This window comes from Triplophysa dalaica, chromosome 21 (genome assembly GCF_015846415.1).
Source record: "Triplophysa dalaica isolate WHDGS20190420 chromosome 21, ASM1584641v1, whole genome shotgun sequence".
Classification (NCBI taxonomy): Eukaryota; Metazoa; Chordata; class Actinopteri; order Cypriniformes; family Nemacheilidae; genus Triplophysa; species Triplophysa dalaica.
The window spans coordinates 692,547-712,894 of record NC_079562.1 but is presented as its reverse complement, the minus strand read 5'-3'; the positions used below and the strand labels follow the sequence as shown (position 1 = coordinate 712,894).

At 39.4% G+C, this 20,348-nt stretch overlaps 3 protein-coding genes and 1 long non-coding RNA gene across 5 annotated transcripts; 2 read left to right on the top strand and 2 right to left on the bottom strand.

The window, feature by feature from the left end:
* Positions 1-187: 187 nt before the first annotated feature.
* On the bottom strand, positions 188-4,416 carry tbce (tubulin folding cofactor E). Of its 2 annotated transcripts, none has more exons than XM_056734688.1 (17): positions 4,355-4,416; positions 3,712-3,836; positions 3,515-3,599; positions 3,243-3,419; positions 3,085-3,170; positions 2,870-2,969; positions 2,505-2,607; positions 2,335-2,411; positions 2,159-2,251; positions 2,012-2,076; positions 1,869-1,933; positions 1,604-1,756; positions 1,032-1,185; positions 887-955; positions 738-797; positions 569-660; positions 188-476 (listed from the first exon to the last, which is right to left on the bottom strand). In XM_056734688.1, exons 2-17 carry the CDS (start codon positions 3,809-3,811, stop codon positions 381-383), a joined length of 1,575 nt encoding a protein of 524 aa, XP_056590666.1. In that variant the 5' UTR covers positions 3,812-3,836; positions 4,355-4,416; the 3' UTR covers positions 188-380. The 2 variants fall into 2 exon arrangements, with proteins under 2 accessions (XP_056590666.1, XP_056590667.1); XM_056734689.1 differs by lacking the exon at positions 4,355-4,416 and adding an exon at positions 4,164-4,279.
* Positions 4,417-4,613: 197 nt separating this feature from the next.
* Positions 4,614-8,454, top strand: rbm34 (RNA binding motif protein 34). The gene is made up of 11 exons (XM_056734690.1): positions 4,614-4,789; positions 5,179-5,341; positions 5,601-5,719; positions 5,992-6,181; positions 6,271-6,330; positions 6,409-6,452; positions 6,527-6,610; positions 6,692-6,755; positions 7,670-7,712; positions 7,814-7,932; positions 8,026-8,454. The coding sequence occupies exons 1-11, from the start codon at positions 4,779-4,781 to the stop codon at positions 8,377-8,379; spliced, it is 1,251 nt and encodes a 416-aa protein (XP_056590668.1). The 5' UTR covers positions 4,614-4,778; the 3' UTR covers positions 8,380-8,454.
* Positions 8,455-8,650: 196 nt separating this feature from the next.
* Positions 8,651-10,403, bottom strand: tomm20b (translocase of outer mitochondrial membrane 20b). The gene is made up of 5 exons (XM_056734691.1): positions 10,165-10,403; positions 9,810-9,856; positions 9,538-9,619; positions 9,322-9,464; positions 8,651-9,243 (listed from the first exon to the last, which is right to left on the bottom strand). Exons 1-5 carry the CDS (start codon positions 10,286-10,288, stop codon positions 9,199-9,201), a joined length of 441 nt encoding a protein of 146 aa, XP_056590669.1. The 5' UTR covers positions 10,289-10,403; the 3' UTR covers positions 8,651-9,198.
* Positions 10,404-10,441: 38 nt separating this feature from the next.
* Positions 10,442-19,680, top strand: LOC130410171 (uncharacterized). The gene is made up of 3 exons (XR_008904985.1): positions 10,442-10,487; positions 11,673-11,786; positions 18,706-19,680. It is a non-coding gene; the product is annotated as an uncharacterized LOC130410171 (long non-coding RNA).
* The last annotated feature ends 668 nt before the right edge of the window (positions 19,681-20,348 follow it).

Sequence of the window (20,348 nt, the reverse complement as noted above, 5' to 3'; positions counted from 1 at the left end):
ACAGTTCATTCATGTTTATTATATATCATCTTTAAAAATATCTCTAACAATGCTATGTAGTTTTAAAAGGTCTACGGTTTTATAAATCCTTGAAATTCCTGGGAAAAGATTGACCTTAGGCGTTGTGAGTGCAATGCTCATCTAAATGAGGAACATTAATTTATAAGAAGAACAAATTTACAAGAAATATTTATTCAGTGTTGTTTTATTATAACTGATCGTAATCAGTTGACGTGTCACATGTAATCGTGTGGAATTCTGTACAGTGATGAGAGCAGTAACATTGTTTTCTGAAGATAAGTTATTGAGCTGAATTCTAAACACAGACGGCCGTGTGGTCAGTAAGATCAGTATGATGTTCAGGTGTTACAGGAGTCTCATCAGGACCAGCGCACCAGAATGTTGTCTCCGTCTTCTACAGAATAAAAGTCCAGTGGCTTTAGATCGTTGTCAATCTCGATCTCTCTGCCAGCCATCTATAAAAAGAACAATATTTTCCTCATGAAGTGAAGGTAAATGAAAGTAGAGTCCGGCGTGATGTAAGCTCACAGTACTCATGAAGAGTTACCTTGGAGCAGGTGTATGCGAGTCTGAACTGGGCTCTGGGTAACTTCAGCAGACGGTGTAACAGACCCTTCACCTTCTGAACAATCATTGAAGCTGAAACAGAAGAAGAACATCTGATGAACGTCCATCACGACACAAGCGCAGTGAGTCACGCGTGCTGTTCACTTCACCTGGAAGCTTCTTCTCGATGGGCTTTCTGTCGGCATCCTCTGGACAAACAAACGTCACGGCTGAAGAGAAACGAGAAACATTCAGAGGTATTTCTGACTGATGTGTTTGTTTTGAGTCGCTGTTGTGTGAGATGACAGAAGACTCGTACTTAATAACTCATTCTTTAAGGCGAAGGGCTTCTCTTCCCTCACATCGTCCTTGTTTGGAACGCCGTACTCTAAACAAAACCAAACAAACCATTATCACGTGTAACAGGTGGGTGTCTTGTTGTGAACGAAAGTGCAGTGACTCACTGTGGATGAGCTGAAGGTATCGAGGGTGTTGTGTGATGAACTCAGAGCTCAGCTGGTTTTTCTCGGGTTCACCGTGACCTCCGGCCTGAAGCCACGCAGATGCAAACATCTTACAGTAATCGATCTCTGCGCCTCTCCGCTCGTCTGCATGAATCTGATCACACCAAACACTTTCTTGTGTCAACATCATGCTTAAACTAACCTTTGCCTTCATTTTAGATCAAAAGTGTGATCACAATACAATCAAATTGGACATCTGTTCTGTCTTGTTTTAATGATGTTGTGAATGTTGCTTTATGTTGTTTTAAAAAACGCACACACACATACTTGTGTATATGGTTTACGATGTAAAAACTGTATATTCTATTTCGTAACCCATCCCTCTAAACCAAACATCACAGACAACTTTTGGCATTTGTTTCTTTAAAAAAGAATCTTGGTTTAGTTTGTTTTTCAAGCGATTTAGTTTATGAGGACACAGGAAGTGTCCCTGTAAACCATGTTTACGCTGTTGTACATGTTTAATAACACAGATTTGTTTCCTCATAAAGCATGTCTACGAGCACACACACCTGTCTCATGTCGAGCAGGTCGAGCTGACCCAGACGAGCGATGAAGATCTGTCGAGATGTTTCTGGATTCTTCTCTTTCTGTATTATTGGATTCCTCCTGCACGACAGCTGAACCAGACACTGAAGTTTCTCCAGTTCATTCACTACAATCCACTGCACACATCAAAGATCAAATTATATTCCAAAATAATTTTTATAGAAGTTCTAGAACTTTCAGAGAATCCCGCTTGTGCTATAGTGTGAATGTATCAGCGATTATTTTTACCTCTGAAATGTTGTTGTCATCTAGAAAAAGAGCCTTCAGTGCAGGAAACGAGGATGTCTTGTTGCCTTCACAGCATGAACATTGTCATTTATATAATATTATTATACACAAAGCATGAATGATTATTATTAGTTTGTCATTACCTGCTGAGACATCAGAGAAGTGAATGACAGACAGACCCGTACACGACAGATTGAGCTTCTCCAGTCTGAAGTTTAAAACACAACACCTTTAGATATCTGCAGGATTTCTTGCCTCCATCGTAGAGAATATACAGAGACTGTATTTACCGCGGTAAATGTGAGATCTCTAACAGTGTCTCTTGAAAGATCTGATTCTTGCTCAGATCCAAAACTTTCAAAGTCTGTAGAACATGAACAGGTCTGGAGAAAGAAGAATAAACCTTTAAATCCTTTTATATTGAATTTTTTCAACAAACTACAATAATGCAACAGATCCAACATACTGGAGTAATTCTGTGATGTCATTGTCAGCGAGATAAAGCTCCTCTAACTTTTGCCACATGGGGGCGCAATGAAGAACCTACAAATGATTTGAAATAAATAAATATATTGGCATTAAAGCGTGCAACTCAAAGCATCTAAATATGTACAAATATATGTGAGTGTACAATACCTGAGACCAGGTGAGCGCACAGCTGTTGAGTGACAGCACCCTCAGACACGAGAAGACGGGACTTAAACTACTGGGTTTACTGGAGATACTCAATCTGTTATGACTACAAAGAGAATTTATAAGAGATTATTGATGACGGGTACCTTTGATTTCACATAACCTTATTTGGCACAGCCACAACTAGACTCAAAATAATCCAGACATCAATAACCCTTTGACCCAGACTGAAAGAAAAAACGATGATAGTTTAACATTCTGCCCTAAAGTAAGACCCATAAAATATGTCAAACCCAGCGATTAGCACGAAAGAGATGAGACGTGAAGGATGTGTTTGTGATGTGCTTTATGAACATACGAGTCCTGACCTGAGCTGGAGAATCTCCAGAGAGCTCAGCTGTTCTGCGATAGCTGCCACCACCTCCCACGAGCTCAGCAGATTTCCAGAAAGATCCAGAGACTGAGCCACTGAGAGAGAGACTGTCAAGGAGTCAGACGGAGAGAACACGATTGATCTCGAGTCTAGAACCCGTGTGAGAACATGACGACGTGATGCGTCACTGATGCTCTGAGTGAAGGATACGCGGTGTGGTGTTTCTGATCTCATTCTCTGGGCCTGGACCGGACACCTCACACCTCCTGAGGCCGATTTCTGTCAGATTTTCCAACCTGTCACAAAGCAAACACGGAATCAACCCAAAATCTGCTGCCTGTCAAAACACCCAGTGAACCGTTCTCTACCTCTGCTTCTGTTTCACGCCCTCAAATCCAACCATCATCACAGTTCTGGTGGAGATCTTCACCTCCTCTCCGATGACCTCCTGTAGTTCCACCTCATAACGCTGTTTCAGAGCCGTCAGATAATCCACCCCGAAACTGGCCTTTTTGGGACGCACGAACGAGCCTCCCGTCGGGTGTCTGATGAGAAAGAGTAAAAGATCCGACCGTACAGCATCATAAGAGAGCAAAGCTGAAGTGATGACTGTGTGGAGTGATGTGACGACCATGAGCACCTGCAGGTAAAGTATCTCGCTCCATCATGGCTTCCATCATGTTTGCCTCTGTCTGCATTATCCCACTCCACTCCTAACCACAAACCTGCACTTATAAAGACACAGAAACCTTTGTGAGGAGATCTCAAACTGTAGTTTATTGTACACAGATAGAGTTACAGTAATAATTACTAAAATAAGACACGAATGAGACGTACCTGCGGTGGGAGGCACTGTTCCCACATAACGCACGGTTCCTCTCTCTCCATCACAACACACCCGTCTGCCCACAGCATCCTCTGACACCTCTTGAGTCATGACGCATCAGCTGTCAATCACTGGACTGAAGTCACACACAAAACACAATTGTGTCAAATCAGAGAAATAAAACTTCTAAAAACGATTATGCTCACTTTATGCAACATACATCAAAATACATTTTAGTACATCACATACTGAAAGATTGTGAATAGGGTTTTATCTGTGCAGTGATACTGTGTTTGTATAGACACATTACATCATCTTTAGATATGAAACACTTTGATCTAAACTTCTGTCTGTTGTTAAAAGCTACATGCAGTCTTATTTGTTACAATACTGTTTCAATTGACATTGTCATTGAACGTAAAACTGTAAAGTATTAAAATAAAACAACTTTAACATTAAGTACCTTTATAATGATATCATGTAGATGATTATTTAGACAGTGATAGAGAGTGACGTTTAAAATCACAGCGACACGTGTGCGTTTAAACTACATATACATAAAAACTAAACCGCACAAAAAATGATAATAAGTCACAACTTAAATCAATTATTATAAAGAATGATAGAATGAAAGTGTGTCAGCATCCCTCTTACCTACAGAAACATCAAAGCGGAAGTCAGTCTGCGTCATCAGGTGCAGCACTGAATGAGCTCCGACAGAGTCAGCGTGCGTACGTGTTCATGTGATTTAATAAAACAGATGAAATTGCGAACAGAAACATGTATGTGTATCTAATGTTTCGTGTTTTTATTAATAAAGTTGATTTATTGTGATAATACACAGGTGAGAGGTAATTTGTCGTGAAACTGGGAACGCATAATAACTGTTCGTTGTTTCCATGAGGAAGACAATTCATGGTGCACTTGAGTGCGTATGTGCGTGATCAACGTGTTTGAGAAACATTTCATGATCATTTATGAAGATTAAGCACATGTAACGTTATATATTAATATTTCACACAGACATGCTCGCTGAGTGAAACACAGACAGGAAGTGAGTTAACGACAGCGTGACGTCATGCAGAAGAGGTCAGTGTCTTACTGAATAAAACAAACTTGCATTGCTGCAATTTCGATAAAGACATTAAAAACATACATTATTAAAGGTTCCTTTTCATGCGTGTCACTTTGAATACATTTTTATGGAAGATATTCTGTAAAGTTGCGTTGAAACCTAACAAGTGTGTATTATGAAGTGCCAAATCAAATAAGACTTGATGATTAATTTGTTGTATTTAACATAATCAAATAATTAAATCACGATTTTAAAGACTGTATGATGATCCAGTGATGCTGTCAGAAGATGAAAGGAATAATACTTTAATTTAGCTCATGATAGAAAGTCCTCAGTGTACCTTGAGGAATACCGTGGTGTTACCGTTATAAATATTTATTGTGTTATACTGTTTATGTTGCAGTAATAAGAGCAGAGGTGCTGGGCAGGCTGGAGATTATACAGTCGGTCAGGTGTCTGGCACTCTCTCCTCAGAGAAACCCCAAACTGGAGCTTTATCGTCTTTATTCGCCACATCATCATCATCATCAGCCGCCAGTACTTTAATCTTCGTTCCTGCACCCAAAGTATGTAATAAGTGTCTCTCATCATACATGGCAGTAATGAACAGTACTAATGAAACTCTATAGGTACAGGACACAAGCTGTTGACTACCACAAAAAGTAATTCAGACAAAAAAAGTGTTTGCCATAATTAAAAAAGAAAAGAAAATCGAGCTCTCATTTTCACTACAGCTCTTATAGTCATTAAGTTATTTATTCAGCTACAGATTGTCTAAAATTGTTTTGATTCTGATGGATCGTCACCTGTGTTTTCTTTCCAAAGACGGACACTCAAGCCGCACCGGCAACATCTGGAACCCCAGTCAAATCTGAGCATCAGATATCCCAAAAGAAAAAGCTTTCAAAGCTGATATCGGCAGGAGAAAAGAAGCTACAGCACAGGTTAGTGACACAATTCTAGACTTCTGAAACATTTATCGGCTCTGTGTAGAGATGGTGGTCTAGTGGGTTAAACCACTGAACTGGTAAATCAAAAGGTTGCTGGTTCGATCCCAGCATCCACCACCAGTGTGTCCTTGAGCAAGACACTTTACTCCATGTTGCTCCAGGGGGATTGTCCCTGTAATAAGTGCACTGTAAGTCGCTTTGGATAAAAGCGTCTGCCAAATGACTAAATGTAAATGTTTCCAACACGTGTGTGTGTGAATCCACAGAGAATGTGCTCTACAGAACGCAGATGATGATGGTCAGAAGATTAAGAAGGTGAAGCGCAAGCGTGTGGAGGCAGATGAAGAGGAGACAGAACGACCGATTAAACGCAAAAAGAAGAATATGGCAGAAGAGAGAATTAAACTGAAAAGGACTGTGTTTGTGGGGAATCTGCCTCCCTGCTGCTCGAAGAAGGTCAGACGGTTATCTTCACCACAGTATATCCTCTCATACCCTTATCCTGAAATCCAGCACTTACACAAACATTCCGCTTTGATTTTCAGGATCTTATGTGTGTGTTCATTGATGCGGGAGCAGTGGAAACCGTCCGCTTCCGTTCAGTGGTCTGTTTTCTGCTGTTTCACTTTTAAACTCCTCTTGTCAGAACTAGCCTTTGAGCTTTAATTGGGTTTCTTTTACAGTTTCGGGAGGACCCCACAATGTCTCGCAAATTGGCGGCCATCCAGTGAGTATTTGTGTTTTAGCATTTGACGTACAGTAATTGAATGCTAATAAAATCCTCATTCTGTGTGCTTGCAGGAGGAAAGTTCATCCTAAGAAACAGAACATCAATGCTTATGTGGTGTTCAGAGAGGAAGAGGCAGTGGCCCGCGCTCTCAAATGGTGAAAATAAACATCAGTATCATATCAGATTACATCTGTGGGTTATATACGTTTTACTGACACGCCTTTGAAATTTGACAGGAACGGATGGCAAATTCAGAAGGGTTTTCATATTCGAGTCGATCGTGTCTCTCAACGTCAAGCTGTGAGTATGATGAATGATAATCACAAAATAACCTTTTGATCAGTTTGATTCAACATTTATTTATATGAAGAGTAGAAGAATTCACAACTTGTACTCATGACCATTTCTTCTAGGACAATTATTGTTCTGAAACAGCCATGGAAAAAATGAAGGGACCATTTCAAAGCACTATTTCAGTTTTTCCTGAATTTGCTATGTTTAGATAAAATGATCATTCTTGTTTCATTCTGTCAACTACTGACAATATTTCTACCAAATTTCAAATACAAATCTTGTTTCCTATACGCATTTAAGAAAATGAAGACTGGAGAAACGGGTGAAAAGAACAGAAAAGATGATGTTTATTTTTTCAAACCTCAAATACTGCAAAGAAAACAAGTTTAGATTTAAACTAAAACAAGCAACACATCAAGAACTGATGATTTGAAATGAAAATTACAAATGGTCTCTTAATTTTTTCGACGGCTAATAATGCAATTCTCTAAGCTTTTTGTAAGAATTTATTTAATTTACCCACATTCTTTTGAAATATTTAATGTTTAAAATAACCATAAAACCATGGACCATTAAAGTTTTGTGCTTTAAAAGAAAGAGTTCATTGATTGATGTTTAGAGAAAGTTTAAGGTGGTTGAGAGAGACATGTGTGGAAGATGATTCGCCATCAGAAATAATACTTAAACATGTATGTTACTTATAACATTTTCAATTTTATATTTCAATATAGTCCAAAGTAGGAATACACAGATTCCATTTTTTAAAACAAAGATTACAAGTACCAATACTTTTTTTTGGTACTGGCCGATACTGATGCCATACCTGTATATTTTTTTGGAGGGGGTGAAGTGGCAATTTTCTATCACATTTGGTTTGCTGTCAGCTGCATGTGTTCAACATTTCCTCATTTTCTTTACAGCATGATCACAAACGGTCCATATTTGTGGGCAATTTACCATACGGTGAGCACACCATCTCTTGCCACTCCTGCTTTTTGAAGAATGAAATATTACTGATGAACAGTCTGTAGTTTCTCTAAAGCTTGATGTGGATGTGATTACAGATGTAATGGAGCTTCCGTTACGAGAGTACTTTGAGGAGTGTGGTGAAGTGCAGGCCGTGCGTTTGGTGCGGGACAAAGACTCTGGCATCGGGAAGGGCTTCGGCTACATTCTGTTTGAGGTACAAGTGATCTTACATCATGATCCTGTTTCATTGTGTTCTTAATGCTTTGTGTCAGGTTTCATTCTGAGTGAAATGCGTCTTCTTTCCCAGAGTCCAGATTCTGTGATGTTAGCGCTCAAACTCGACGGCTCCACATTACTGGATCGAAAGATACGGGTCAAGCGGTCTGTAAAGAAGGAAAAAGTGCAGAAAGTTGCTCCAGGACGACCTTCAGGAAGAAAGCCTGCGACAGGAAGTGACAAAAAAGCGACAGGAAGAGGAAATAGACCCAGCGCAGGTGGATTTAAAGGCTTCAAGCAGAAGGGACAAGATCATCCAGGAGGGAGAAACGTACAAACAAAAGCTTCATTCAAAGGAGAGATGACAGATCCTACTGCCAAAAAGAACAAAGGACAGAAAAAGAAATTTAAATCAAATAAGAAGAAAAATACCTCATACATTTAATGTGCTTTGTTTGCTTACAGGTTTTACATTCTTATGTCACAAAACTACCAATAAACAAGTTTGTGAATAAACGAACATGTTGATGTTTCGGTCTTCAACGTCCAAGATGACGCTGTTCCCTTTTTTATTATCCATGTTATACATCACATATTTAAATATAAAATAGCATGAGCAAGTCCCAAAAATGTCTCGACTATTTTACTAAGTCATGTCATAAAAATGAAAGAATGGCATTATGTAGGTTAAGGACAAAAAGGATTTTGACACTTACTGACTTGACAGATTGATCTGTTTTTATTTTAAGTTATAAAAGAAGAGTCTCTCCTCTACATGAAACAGCCAGAGCACCTTTAAACGTGACACATATCCCACAATATCACAGATGTTATACAGTCAGTAAAAATAACTTAAATACACGAACACAGATAAATGAAAACAGCTGCTCTCTCTCTCGTGAGATGTTCTGCTGATCCGGCTGATTTATACAAAGCGCATGTTTACAACATTTCATTTACTTGTTGCATATTTCCTCTTTTATTCAAACTCAAATGAAATAGTTTGTTAGTAAAACGAAGAACAACAAAATATAGACATTTGCAGGTCATGCTTGTTTTCTATCATCCATATTCACGGAGACACTCGTAACCATCTACAGGACCAATCCATCAGCTACCGTTAGATGATCATTTTAGATTTCAATAACATTTTCAATAAAACGGTATCACTGTTTTCAGTGTTTAAAAAAGGGGTGTGGCAGAATGATTGACTGCGGATTTAAAGCAGACAGGAAGTGATGTCATGGCAGCATTGTAGGTTCTTCTACTCGACGTCGTCGTCACTGATGCTCTGAGCACTGACGATACGCTGCGTGAGAGAAAAGAGAAATCATCAGCTCTGCTGTTCAGTGACGTGAATGGGAAAAACAGGAAGTGAGGTCATCACCTGGCTGATGGTGGGCAGTTTGGTGAGGAGCATCTGGAAGACGGGAGGAGGAAGAGTTTGCTGCAGGACCTGCAGGAGTTGCTGCGGCTGACCACAGACAGCGATGGCATTCGTCAGGTGATCCACACCTTTCTCATAGTCTCCTGAGAGAGACACACAACATGAGTGTTATCACTGCTGAATGTGTGTGTGTGTGAGAGCGAAACGAGATCTCACCCTGTGCCAGGAGCTCTTCTCCGAGCTGAATCTCTTCAAGGAAAAACTTCTGAACTGCTTCAGCATCTTTCAGATCTGGCAACTACAAACACAAAATCATTCTCTGACAAAATACATCTACAGAATTCCAACATTACTATCACAACATTTTCATCAAATAATTATGGTAATATAAATAATTTATTTAAAATATTCTGTTTCACATCTCTTGCCTGTAACTATTATTCATTTCATGAAGCATACATAAAACAAACATTTGTTTGTGAGATTACCCTCGACAGGCCAGCTTTCTCTTGTGCAACTTTCTGCTTTTTCCTTCCTATAAGAAAAACAAATAATCACATTTAAAATCATCACAGACAATCGTAATCAATAAATAAACATAATCACTATTATATCTGTCAGATCGAACATGTCAGGTTTAGCTCAACAGTCTTGATGAAGAACACAAGGGTGATCGAGCCCTACATGGAGTTTAAACCTACAACCTTCAGTTAGCAACGTTGGTCCTTTACTACTGCACCACAACACACGCAAATCCTGCACATTTCCATCCGAACATTAAACACAGACACACAGACAGGCAGGCAGGCAGGCAGGCAGACAGACACACAGGTATGTTCTCACGTTCTCTCAGTTGGTTCTTGTAGTTCGGGTCGCTCCGTCGTTTCTTGTCGAAATAAATACAGTAACCGACGAACAGCGCCGCGCCGACGCCCGCCGCGATCGCGCTGCTCCTGCCGCCCATCATGACGATATAAAACAACACGACACGAGATCACACGAAAGAAATGTCACGGTATTAATAACGACACAGATCAGCTTAACTGCATGACCCTCATTACACACTAGCAAGGACCCCCGTGACGTCATGGCCTGTGACAACCGTCAATTCCGCCTGATCAAAAGTAAAACCTCTGCCTCAAGAGCTGCACATGAATTAATCAAAGGTATGATACAGACAAAGTAATACTATTGTAACAATATGGTTATAAAAAAAATATATTTCAAGTAAGCATTTTATTTAGCAGACACCGTAATGCATTTTAATAAAAAACAGCAGATGGCGGTAACGCTCAACAACAGAAACACATTCAGTTCTCAAGAAGGTTTGAAACCTCGTATGGCAACACACGGTATATTCAAACCTAATTTAGATATGTTTTCTTAACATGTCTATTGTGTTTATCAAAAAGTGCCATGACTAGGTGCCGTAATGTTTCCTGTGTCTCAGTGTTAGAGCGTGACGCTATCACCGCTAAGGTCATGGGTTCGATGCCAGGTGTACACACACAAACTCTTATGTTTTGTATGATGCAATATAAGTCACTTTGGATAAAAGCGTCTGTCAAATGCGAAAATTTAGCATCATAAGAAATTAACTTATAAATATAGGCTGTTGACCAATCTGTGAAAACCATGCTAACGTTTTAAAATGTAATTTTGAAAGAATGAGCATCAAAGTTGATTTGAACCTTTAATGTCATTATGATTTCATTTTTTACATGGCCTTACATAGTAATTTTTAAAGATATCGAGGTTTTACTTTCACTAAATGTTCTTGTAAGCCTATGAGTTTATGTAGAAACCAAGAAATCCCAAAAATGACACAGGTATTTTTTTAATAAACCAATTGCAACAATTTAACATAGTTTTTAATGGCAACTTAGCACATTTATGGTCAAATATTAGTATATAAATATAATATCAATAATATATAATCAAAATCTGTTTGTTAGGAATGTGCTTAAAGGGACAGTACACACAAAAATAAAAATTCTTTCATCATTTTCTCTCAGGTTGTTTCAAACCTGTATACATTTCTTTGTCCTGTTGAACACAAAATAAGATATTTGGAAGAAAAGCAAACAGTTCGGGAGCACCTTTGACTACTATTTAATTCTTCCTACTATGGCAGTCAATGATGTCCCGGAATTGAAAATGACAAACAATCTTCCAAATGTCTTTCTTTGTGTTCAATCAGGTATGAAATACAACGAGGGTGTGTAAATGATGACAGAATTTTCATTTTTGGGTGAACTGTCCCTTTAATTGAAAATGATGTCATAGTTCAAAAGTACTAATGTCATAGAAATGTCGCAGTGCAAATGAAGTGAAGTGTATTTATGTTTCAGGACTGTTCCTGTTTTTACCATTCACAATTCAGTCCAGACCACCTGACGTCCTGCAGAGAACACCAAGACCTGATGATCCACATGATCAAAAGTGATGCATTTCAAATGAATCAAGTAAGTGTTGATTTAAAGGATGTTTTTATCCCAAGTGACAGTTCAGTCATTACCCAGAGTGCCCTGCAGCTTAACCCACTGTTATGCAGTCATTTTTAGAGATGATCCTCAACTCGTGTGATCATGACATTGCATTGTGGGGGTTTGTTTTTGCTGACTGCAGGAGGAGCAGAACGAGAGGTTTATTATGACTAAATGCTGAGTGTGTGTGTTTAGCTGAATCTGTGACCTAAACAGAAACTATTATTTTTAGCTTCCTCATCTCTGCTGCGTTCGAGAGGTTTAATATTCGCTTTCAGTATTATATTTAAACAAACAGTTCAACCCAAAATAAACATTACGTCTTAATTTACTCTCCCTGTTTAGAATTCCATTAAGACCAGTTTATGATATAGTCTCAGTTCATTTTTAAAACAGTAAAAATAAAAGTAAACCATGAACATATTGAATTTAGATTCAAAGGAAACATGTGATTAAAATAATAGTTAGTCCATATTAAAGCTGAATATACTCTTAGAGAACTGGGTGACATTCAGGAGGAGTTGACAGTGAATGTGGCACTTTGGCTGATGTTTGGTGTTGTGGTTGCTGCGGGTGCCGAGGTCTCCAGACGTCCCACCCGCTCTCATTCTTTACAGACAGAAGTGTAATTATTTTTACTCAAAACTCCAGCTGTTTTTTTGAAAACTTTGGCTAGAGCAGAGAAGCGTGGAGTCCGGCCACCAGACAGTAACTCAAAAAATCCCTTATTACCGCTGGAAAAACATACTAGAGGTTTGAGCCGTTGCCCAGGAACTTCCACCAAAAGCCTTCGTGTATTTTCCATGAACCCAGATCCGTCTGATGTCATGCAATGAGTTTTCAAGAAAAAACACGTAGTGGAACCTGGAATGATGAGATGTAGGCCGTGTCCAAACCCACGGAGGGTTTTCATCTCTGTAGGGTGGGGTCTAATGTAGAAGCCAGAGACAAAGAGTGCCAGAGAGAGAGAGAGACAGACAGACAGAGTGAGACCAGAGACAGAGTGAGACCAGAGAGAGAGAGAGAGACAGACAGAGTGAGACCACAGACAGAGTGAGACCAGAGAGAGAGAGAGAGAGAGAGAGACAGACAGAGTGAGACCAGAGACAGAGTGAGACCAGAGACAGAGTGAGACCAGAGAGAGAGAGAGACAGACAGACAGAGTGAGACCAGAGACAGAGTGAGACCAGAGAGAGAGAGAGAGAGAGAGAGAGAGACAGACAGAGTGAGACCACAGACAGAGTGAGACCAGAGAGAGAGAGAGAGACAGACAGAGTGAGACCACAGACAGAGTGAGACCAGAGAGAGAGAGAGAGAGAGAGAGACAGACAGAGTGAGACCACAGACAGAGTGAGACCAGAGAGAGAGAGAGAGAGAGAGAGACAGACAGAGTGAGACCAGAGACAGAGTGAGACCAGAGACAGAGTGAGACCAGAGAGAGAGAGAGACAGACAGACAGAGTGAGACCAGAGACAGAGTGAGACCAGAGAGAGAGAGAGAGAGAGAGAGAGAGACAGACAGAGTGAGACCACAGACAGAGTGAGACCAGAGAGAGAGAGAGAGAGACCAGCACAACACAAAACAACACTGACAGGACAACACACACAAACTGACACTATCACCCTCATTGAGAACTCTTTCTGTTTATATTGAGATGTGTATATTTATATATATATTTACTTATAGACTTTATTTTTATTCTATTTTATAGAGATAGAGAGATAGAGAGAGAGAGAGAGTGAAAGAGAGAGAGAGACAGATTGATAGATAGAGAGAGAGAGAGAGAGAGAGAGAGAGATGGGTTAGCCCTAAACCCTAATCATTGAGGATTGAGAAACTGAAAAAACTGAATGTGAAAGGGTTGTGTTTTGTGTGTTTTGTGTGTTTTGAGTGTGTGTTTTCTTAACACATTGTAGTGCAGGAATGAAAATGAAAGTGTGAGACGATGTGTGTTCAGTAGGGGTAGCTGCTGCATCACACCAGACGCGCACACGCACGCACGAACACACACACACACACACACACACACATTCATTTAACACTTACATTGATAGAAATGACACCATTCTTATCAGCTGTGTGAAAGAACAGTTTACACATGCATTATAACATACACTCGACAGTTTAAACTGTTATCTCTCTCTCTCTAGTTCTGTATTTTCAAACATGGACATTCATTTTCTCAAGTTCAAGTCTATTAGATTTGTAAAGCACATTTAGAACAACCTTAGTTGACCAAAGTTAACAGAAATGAACATTATACTAGCACAAGACAGGACATCAGTGTAAGGTTGTCAGGAGAACGGCTTTGAAGTGAAGCGTCTGGGTGTGTGTGGCTTGTTAATCTGCACCTGTTCACAGACTCTCTTCAGTTCCTGTGTGTGCCATCGGCCTCGGCCAGCCGGGCACATCCACCAGAGACGCTTGGCAGAGCGCTCTCAGGCTGCAGATGGCTCGGGATTGATGCTCGGCACGCCGTCTCCTCCTGCGATGGATGTGATTAAAGCTTTGGAGAAGAGACAGACATTGATCACGTTGAGCCGCATGCGAGCATACCAATTAAACCCTTTCATCTCCCCACAAATTATATCACCATCCAATAATTACACATCCATGAATAGACCTCACTGGGGAAAAAACATTGTTTTGTGTTGTCGTGGGGGTCCGGAGCCGCATAATAAGTATGTTTTGGTGTATCGTGGCCCCTGCGGTGGAGCATCCGGAGAGCCGGAAACGAAGGGCTGTGAGAGCGTGTCAGAGATATTAGTTTTACACTTCATCACGTCCCCGCTGTGACACGCCTGTGTGTGTGTGCGGGGGGATTATGGGATGGTACAGATACTCTAAAGTCATGACAGAGCTGAGGACAAAGGTCTGGGGGTGTTGATGCACATGGGAAGATCCCTCTCGGTTTTTACAAACATGTAAACAACTCCTTCGCCGGCCTCCATTTTGAGGCTTTACCCCCGAGAACAATAAAGATTCCTCTTCTCCACACGCCACAGGTTTAATGCTCAGTTACGAGACATAAAACTGCAATCTCTAACTTTCTTAGGTTAAAAATAACAAAACAAAAATCTATCGAGCAAGTACACAAAAAAAACAACGTTGAGAACAGTACCGCAATTCCCGACTGTAACCATACAATAATGATTTCTAAGTTAAGTTGTATCATTTTTTTGTCATATGACTGTTAAAAATCCAGTAAAAAAATAAATATTACATTCATTACATTCATTATTTCATTTTCATAGTTTATTATTGATGTTAAAAATATATTTGAAATGTATTTAACATATAATATATGACAGCTGGGGCATAAAAGAAAGGTTTTTCCCATAAAAGAATCATGTTTTACTGTTTTCTTGTAAATCTGTCACTTTAAAGTTTTACCGTTTTTCAAAAATATGTCACGTTTTATCAAATTCTCTTATAAACAAAATAAGAGTAAAATTCTAAAGAAAGTGCACATTATTATAAGTGCAGAAAATACTCTGCAAGTTTAATTTTTAAATAGAGAAGGTGATAGAGAGACCAAAGGTACACATCACAGCTCATTTTTCCTCCTTTATAAGACCGAGAGAACTGAAGCGTGTCGTCTGGCATGTTTGGGAAGTGATATCTTCTGCTAAATTCATCATTCTGCTGGCTGGTAATCCAAATGATTCTGTTTACACTTAGCAGAAACCTGGTTGAAAATGCACGAGAATAAGCCGGCGAGCACTTTGAATTATTCAGAGCAAAATAACTGTGTTTCTCTGTGTGAGACGCTGAAGTCTGCTGGACGTGATTTTTGCTGACGGCTTTGGGTCTGAGCGTAACTTTGAAGTCTTTGTTTCAGGCACATGAATATTTCGGGTAGTGCCGGAGGCTGTGTTTTCTGAGGAGCTTTGGAATGAAAGGCTTGGAAAACATTGCCAGTTTAACTGCGTTTTGCCCAACTCTCTCTCTCTCTCTTAACTCTTCTCTAGACTCTTCCCCCCAGCTCGCCTCAGGAAATACTGAAATGATGAAAGACCCCTGCGCTCTCTCTCTCTCTCTCTCTCTCCACATTCATCATGAGCCTCTTCACGCTTCCTGTTTACATGCCTGAGGGCAGAATGACTCCCGGAGAAAGAGACGAGCCTCTGATGATGCAATCTCTCTCTCTCTCTCTCCCTCTCTCTCTTCTCGGCTTAAAGTTGCACAAGCTACTGTGAATTTGACAGGAAATACAATGCATCACTTATTTTCGAGTGTTTTGATTGGCTGTTGTTGAGTGACCTTTGACACACAAGTCCATTCTGAGATGGAAACCAGTAGAATAGATGTTGTGTTTTTTCTTCAGCTAAAGACATGTAAATCTTCACTGATGCTCTGATGAGATTGCTGGTTATTTTTAGCCTGGAGAAAATCAAACCTACTTTGAGATGTTTTGCATGTGCAGTTCTCATGTAAATTGTCATTACTGTATAGTTTTTAGATATTTATAAAATACTTTTATGCGCATAAAAGAGCATAGAATACATTAATAACAGCAAAAAAGTATTTTTTATATAAAGTGTATATACACAAATAAATACATCAAAACGATTTTAACATCAAATACTTGGATTTTTATAATATACTGTGTAACAGTAATGAAAATAATATTATTTTTTTACATTAGTCTTTAACATGAGGTTCATGAGGGTCTTTAAGTATTAGGTTTCATTTGTTTAATCAATGTTCGCACTACATGTGTGTATTTTTGTATTTAAAGCTTATAGTATCTGTCATGTAAATAATGACACAACCTTGCTGGTCCTGAAATAGGTGTTGTTTTTCATAAGACGGAAGATTTGATCAGTGTTCAGAGCGACACGTCTTTGAGGATTTGTTGGGTTATAAGTGATGGCAGTAAATCAGGATCTTCACATCTTTGATGAAAATAACCTGACGTCTGTTTTGTTTATCACACACACAGATGGTGCGGTGATATCATTACACTTCAGTCCTGACATAAACTGACATGAGAGCTGTGCTTGACCACGCTGACTCTAAAAATAAACTCTAATCTGAGAGAAGACGGCCAAGCGAGGGTCAGGGGTGGAGTTTGTGTCTTTCTCTGTTTGTCCGCACAAGCTGTCCTCTTACAGCAAGCTGGCGTTTTGTTTGGTTTGGTCTGGTTTTAGCGTACCTAATGTAAATGTGATGAACACTGTGCTGTACAGCGGTCCTTAAAACACTATACATTCGTCTTAAAATATCACCTAACAGCTCCCTGAGCGTTCAGGACGGGGGAGAGGACGGATGAAATGAGACACGAGATCCAGCAGGACGGGCTGTCCATGTGTCCAGCACCCTGTCATTTGACACGGACAGATGTCACGGCCGTCAGTCTACATCTGAACATACAACTGCCCCCTAAACCCACTCGCTCAGTCGAACCTTCTTAAAGAGACAGTTCAAATCTTCATTCATCATCATTTATTCATCCTCGCGTCATGTGTGAGTTTCATTCTTCTGCAGAACACAAAAGAAGATATTTTGAAGAATGTTTAATATCAAGCACACTGAACTCCATTGACTTCCATTCCATAAAACCACTGAGACATTCCTCAAAATATCTTCTGTTGTCTTCCACTGAAGCGAGATTCACACACAGGTCATCCCTTCACGTCGAACCCAAACTCCGTTGTGGTCAGGAATAATCGTGATGTTTTTTGCTTCTGCCCTTTTGTTTTTTATTTATTTATACTGAGCCACGATTACAGCCATTTGCATGAAAGAGTCTTTGATGTTATAATCTGAAGTACACAGCGCTTTGAAGCATTTGAGTAATATTATGAATCTACAACATTATGTCTGATTTAAAACAAGTTTTCTGAAGAGAAGAGAATGAGGAAAGATGCTTCATCGCATGTGTCAAATGAAATTTACCATCAGTTTAATCAAACAATTATCATAGAAAAAAGATTTGCATCCACATGTGTGCATTGTGTAGACATGGCAACGCCTCGCTGCAGGGTTGCCAGGTAACGGCACGTTGAGCGCATGTGTGTGAAGGTCAGTGGATATCTGTGTCTGTGAGGAAAGTCAGTGTGTTAAAAACACTCTCAAGGTTTTTTCCTGACTCTATTTTCACTTCGTGTTTGTGTAGCAGTGAGACTCTTGTGTGTTTGTGATGTCGGTTTCACTTTCTGCCTTTAATCTGAGATGCAGAAGCTGACATTTAAATCGGTTTACATTTGTTGTGAGTTGTGAGTGACCCTTATCATTTTAAACCCTTTGACACAAATGTAACATAGTTTTATTGAAGTCAAAGTTTTGTAATTATGTTTTTAAGCAGATTGATTAACACATATAACTTGGATTTTACTACTAATATCACAGTTAAACTATGTTTACTATAGTAGAAAAAATAAGAGTAATCCCTTACTTCACTTTTTCTAAGGAAAAGTAATTAAATTACAGTAACTAGTTACTTATAACCTTGTTACACCCAACACTACTCGTATCCAATGAGTAGTTTTATTATAATTTAATACAGTGAATATAGAATCAAATGTTGATATAAATGAATTCAGGGCACGTGTTTCCAATAAATGTATTGCACAATAAACTGTGAAATGATGAAGAATGGCACACTTCACCTTTAATGTCCGATCAGAGATGTCATGAATTGAGTGTTGTCTTGAGATTCTCCAGATGGATGACAAAAACCTTTTGACTTGTAACTCTTAACAGATGACACAATGTTATCTTCAATGCGCTGTCACTCATCGAGATAACATCATGTCACAAAGGTTAACCGCTGGCCTCCGCCGAAACTCTTTTCTAACATGTGACACTTTCTAAGTGACATAACTGCTTAGGGAACTACTGAAACCTGTTCCTATACAAACATTTCATCATTTTTATTGTGTGTGTTTCTCAGGTTGTGTGTCCGTGGCTCACGGGAAGCACATTTGTGACTCAGATCAGGTCACGGTAATAATCACTCAATCGTCCGTCTAATGCTTCCTTTATGGATATTTTACAACTTCCGGCTTCCAGCGTTTGGAAGAGAGCAGATCCAGAACGAGACAATGTGATGTGGATCAGAGATTACATGCAAAGAGGAAACTTTCCTGTCGTATCATTCACCAAAGAGACTGATAGATCACATCTGTCGTGACACCAGAGGAACCACAAACCTCTTCTCTCTTGTGTGTCAGATAGCAATGATTTTACATCAAATCGGTTTTCTGCTTCCTTTCCTAAACAACTAATGATATCAACTAGTGATCAACTAATCTGTGTCTATTCTAAAATAACTGTCTTGGACAAGGTTAATATTTTAATGACTCATATCTAGGAAGTCTATTGTAACTCTCAGAGAAGATGAAATGTGACCTGAAGAACGTGTTGTTTTGAGATCTAATGGTTGTTTTGTTCACACATGTGTCATGTGGACTGAATCCAGTCTTCGGCCTTGAAGTAGCCGGTTGATTTAAAACGAGAGAAACTTGTTCTCCATCCATAAATCTGTGAGGCCGACTCATCTCATCTCCGCTCCAACACCGACAGGCACTTTTGGGAAACCAGAGTATCTCTTTCCAAATTTATCAGCGTGACCCTTAACCTTCAGAGTCAGTCCTCAGCAAAAGTCCTTCAAGTCTCAGATTTGAGTTCCAGGCGGTTTTCCACATAGCTACATAACAGCTCTCAGGTCACAAACCTGTCAGAACCAGATCCGTCTCTCCTCTCGCTGTACTGCACTGACAGCGCGTTCGCTCTTTAACCTTCAACGGTTTCCTGGTAATCCAAACCTCTGACCCTGGCGCTGGGTTTGAAATGACATTCCCAACACTTTTGGAATGAATGGTCAGGACTCTTTCCATTTTGAAGGCGAATTGTGTAGGATTTTGTCTCATAATTGAATATTTAAATGCCATGTGTATTTGTTTCAATTGTCATAGTTTTACAAATTTAATGATGATATTTTAATTATATTTTATAATGCTTGGTTTTATTTTGAATAAAGGCTCATCAATTTCATAACTTTTGTCTTTCTATTACCATCTCTGTTTAAAACATAAAATAGCATGTTATTTCACATATTTATCTTTATTTGGTCAAATGTCAAATGATGTCAAACTGTCTCGTGACATCACTCTTCAAACACAGATTCTGTTTCAGGTACAGAATGCAGCTTTAAAGTCCCTGTGAACCAGAATTTGCTATCGTTTTCACTTCTGTATTTTTATGCACATCCGAGTGAAATAGAATTTTTAATGAGAAAAATAGTGGGCGTGGATTTCATCTTTCTCTGTGATTTGAATGGATGTATAAAACAGCCGTTGCATTTTGAAACAGATCTGGCAGTAGACAGACAGCTGAAGGGGAGGAGTTAACGGATGCGCCGCCCAAGTCGTCTAACATACATCACTTAAGATGATAGGAAGTCCATTTTCAGATTTTAACAAAAGATTAAAAAGAGAATGACCCACATTGAGAAACTATTTACAATAAACGCAGCAACAATTTTAAATTTCACTGGGACTTAAAGATTGAAAGTCAGACACACACGAGCATAAA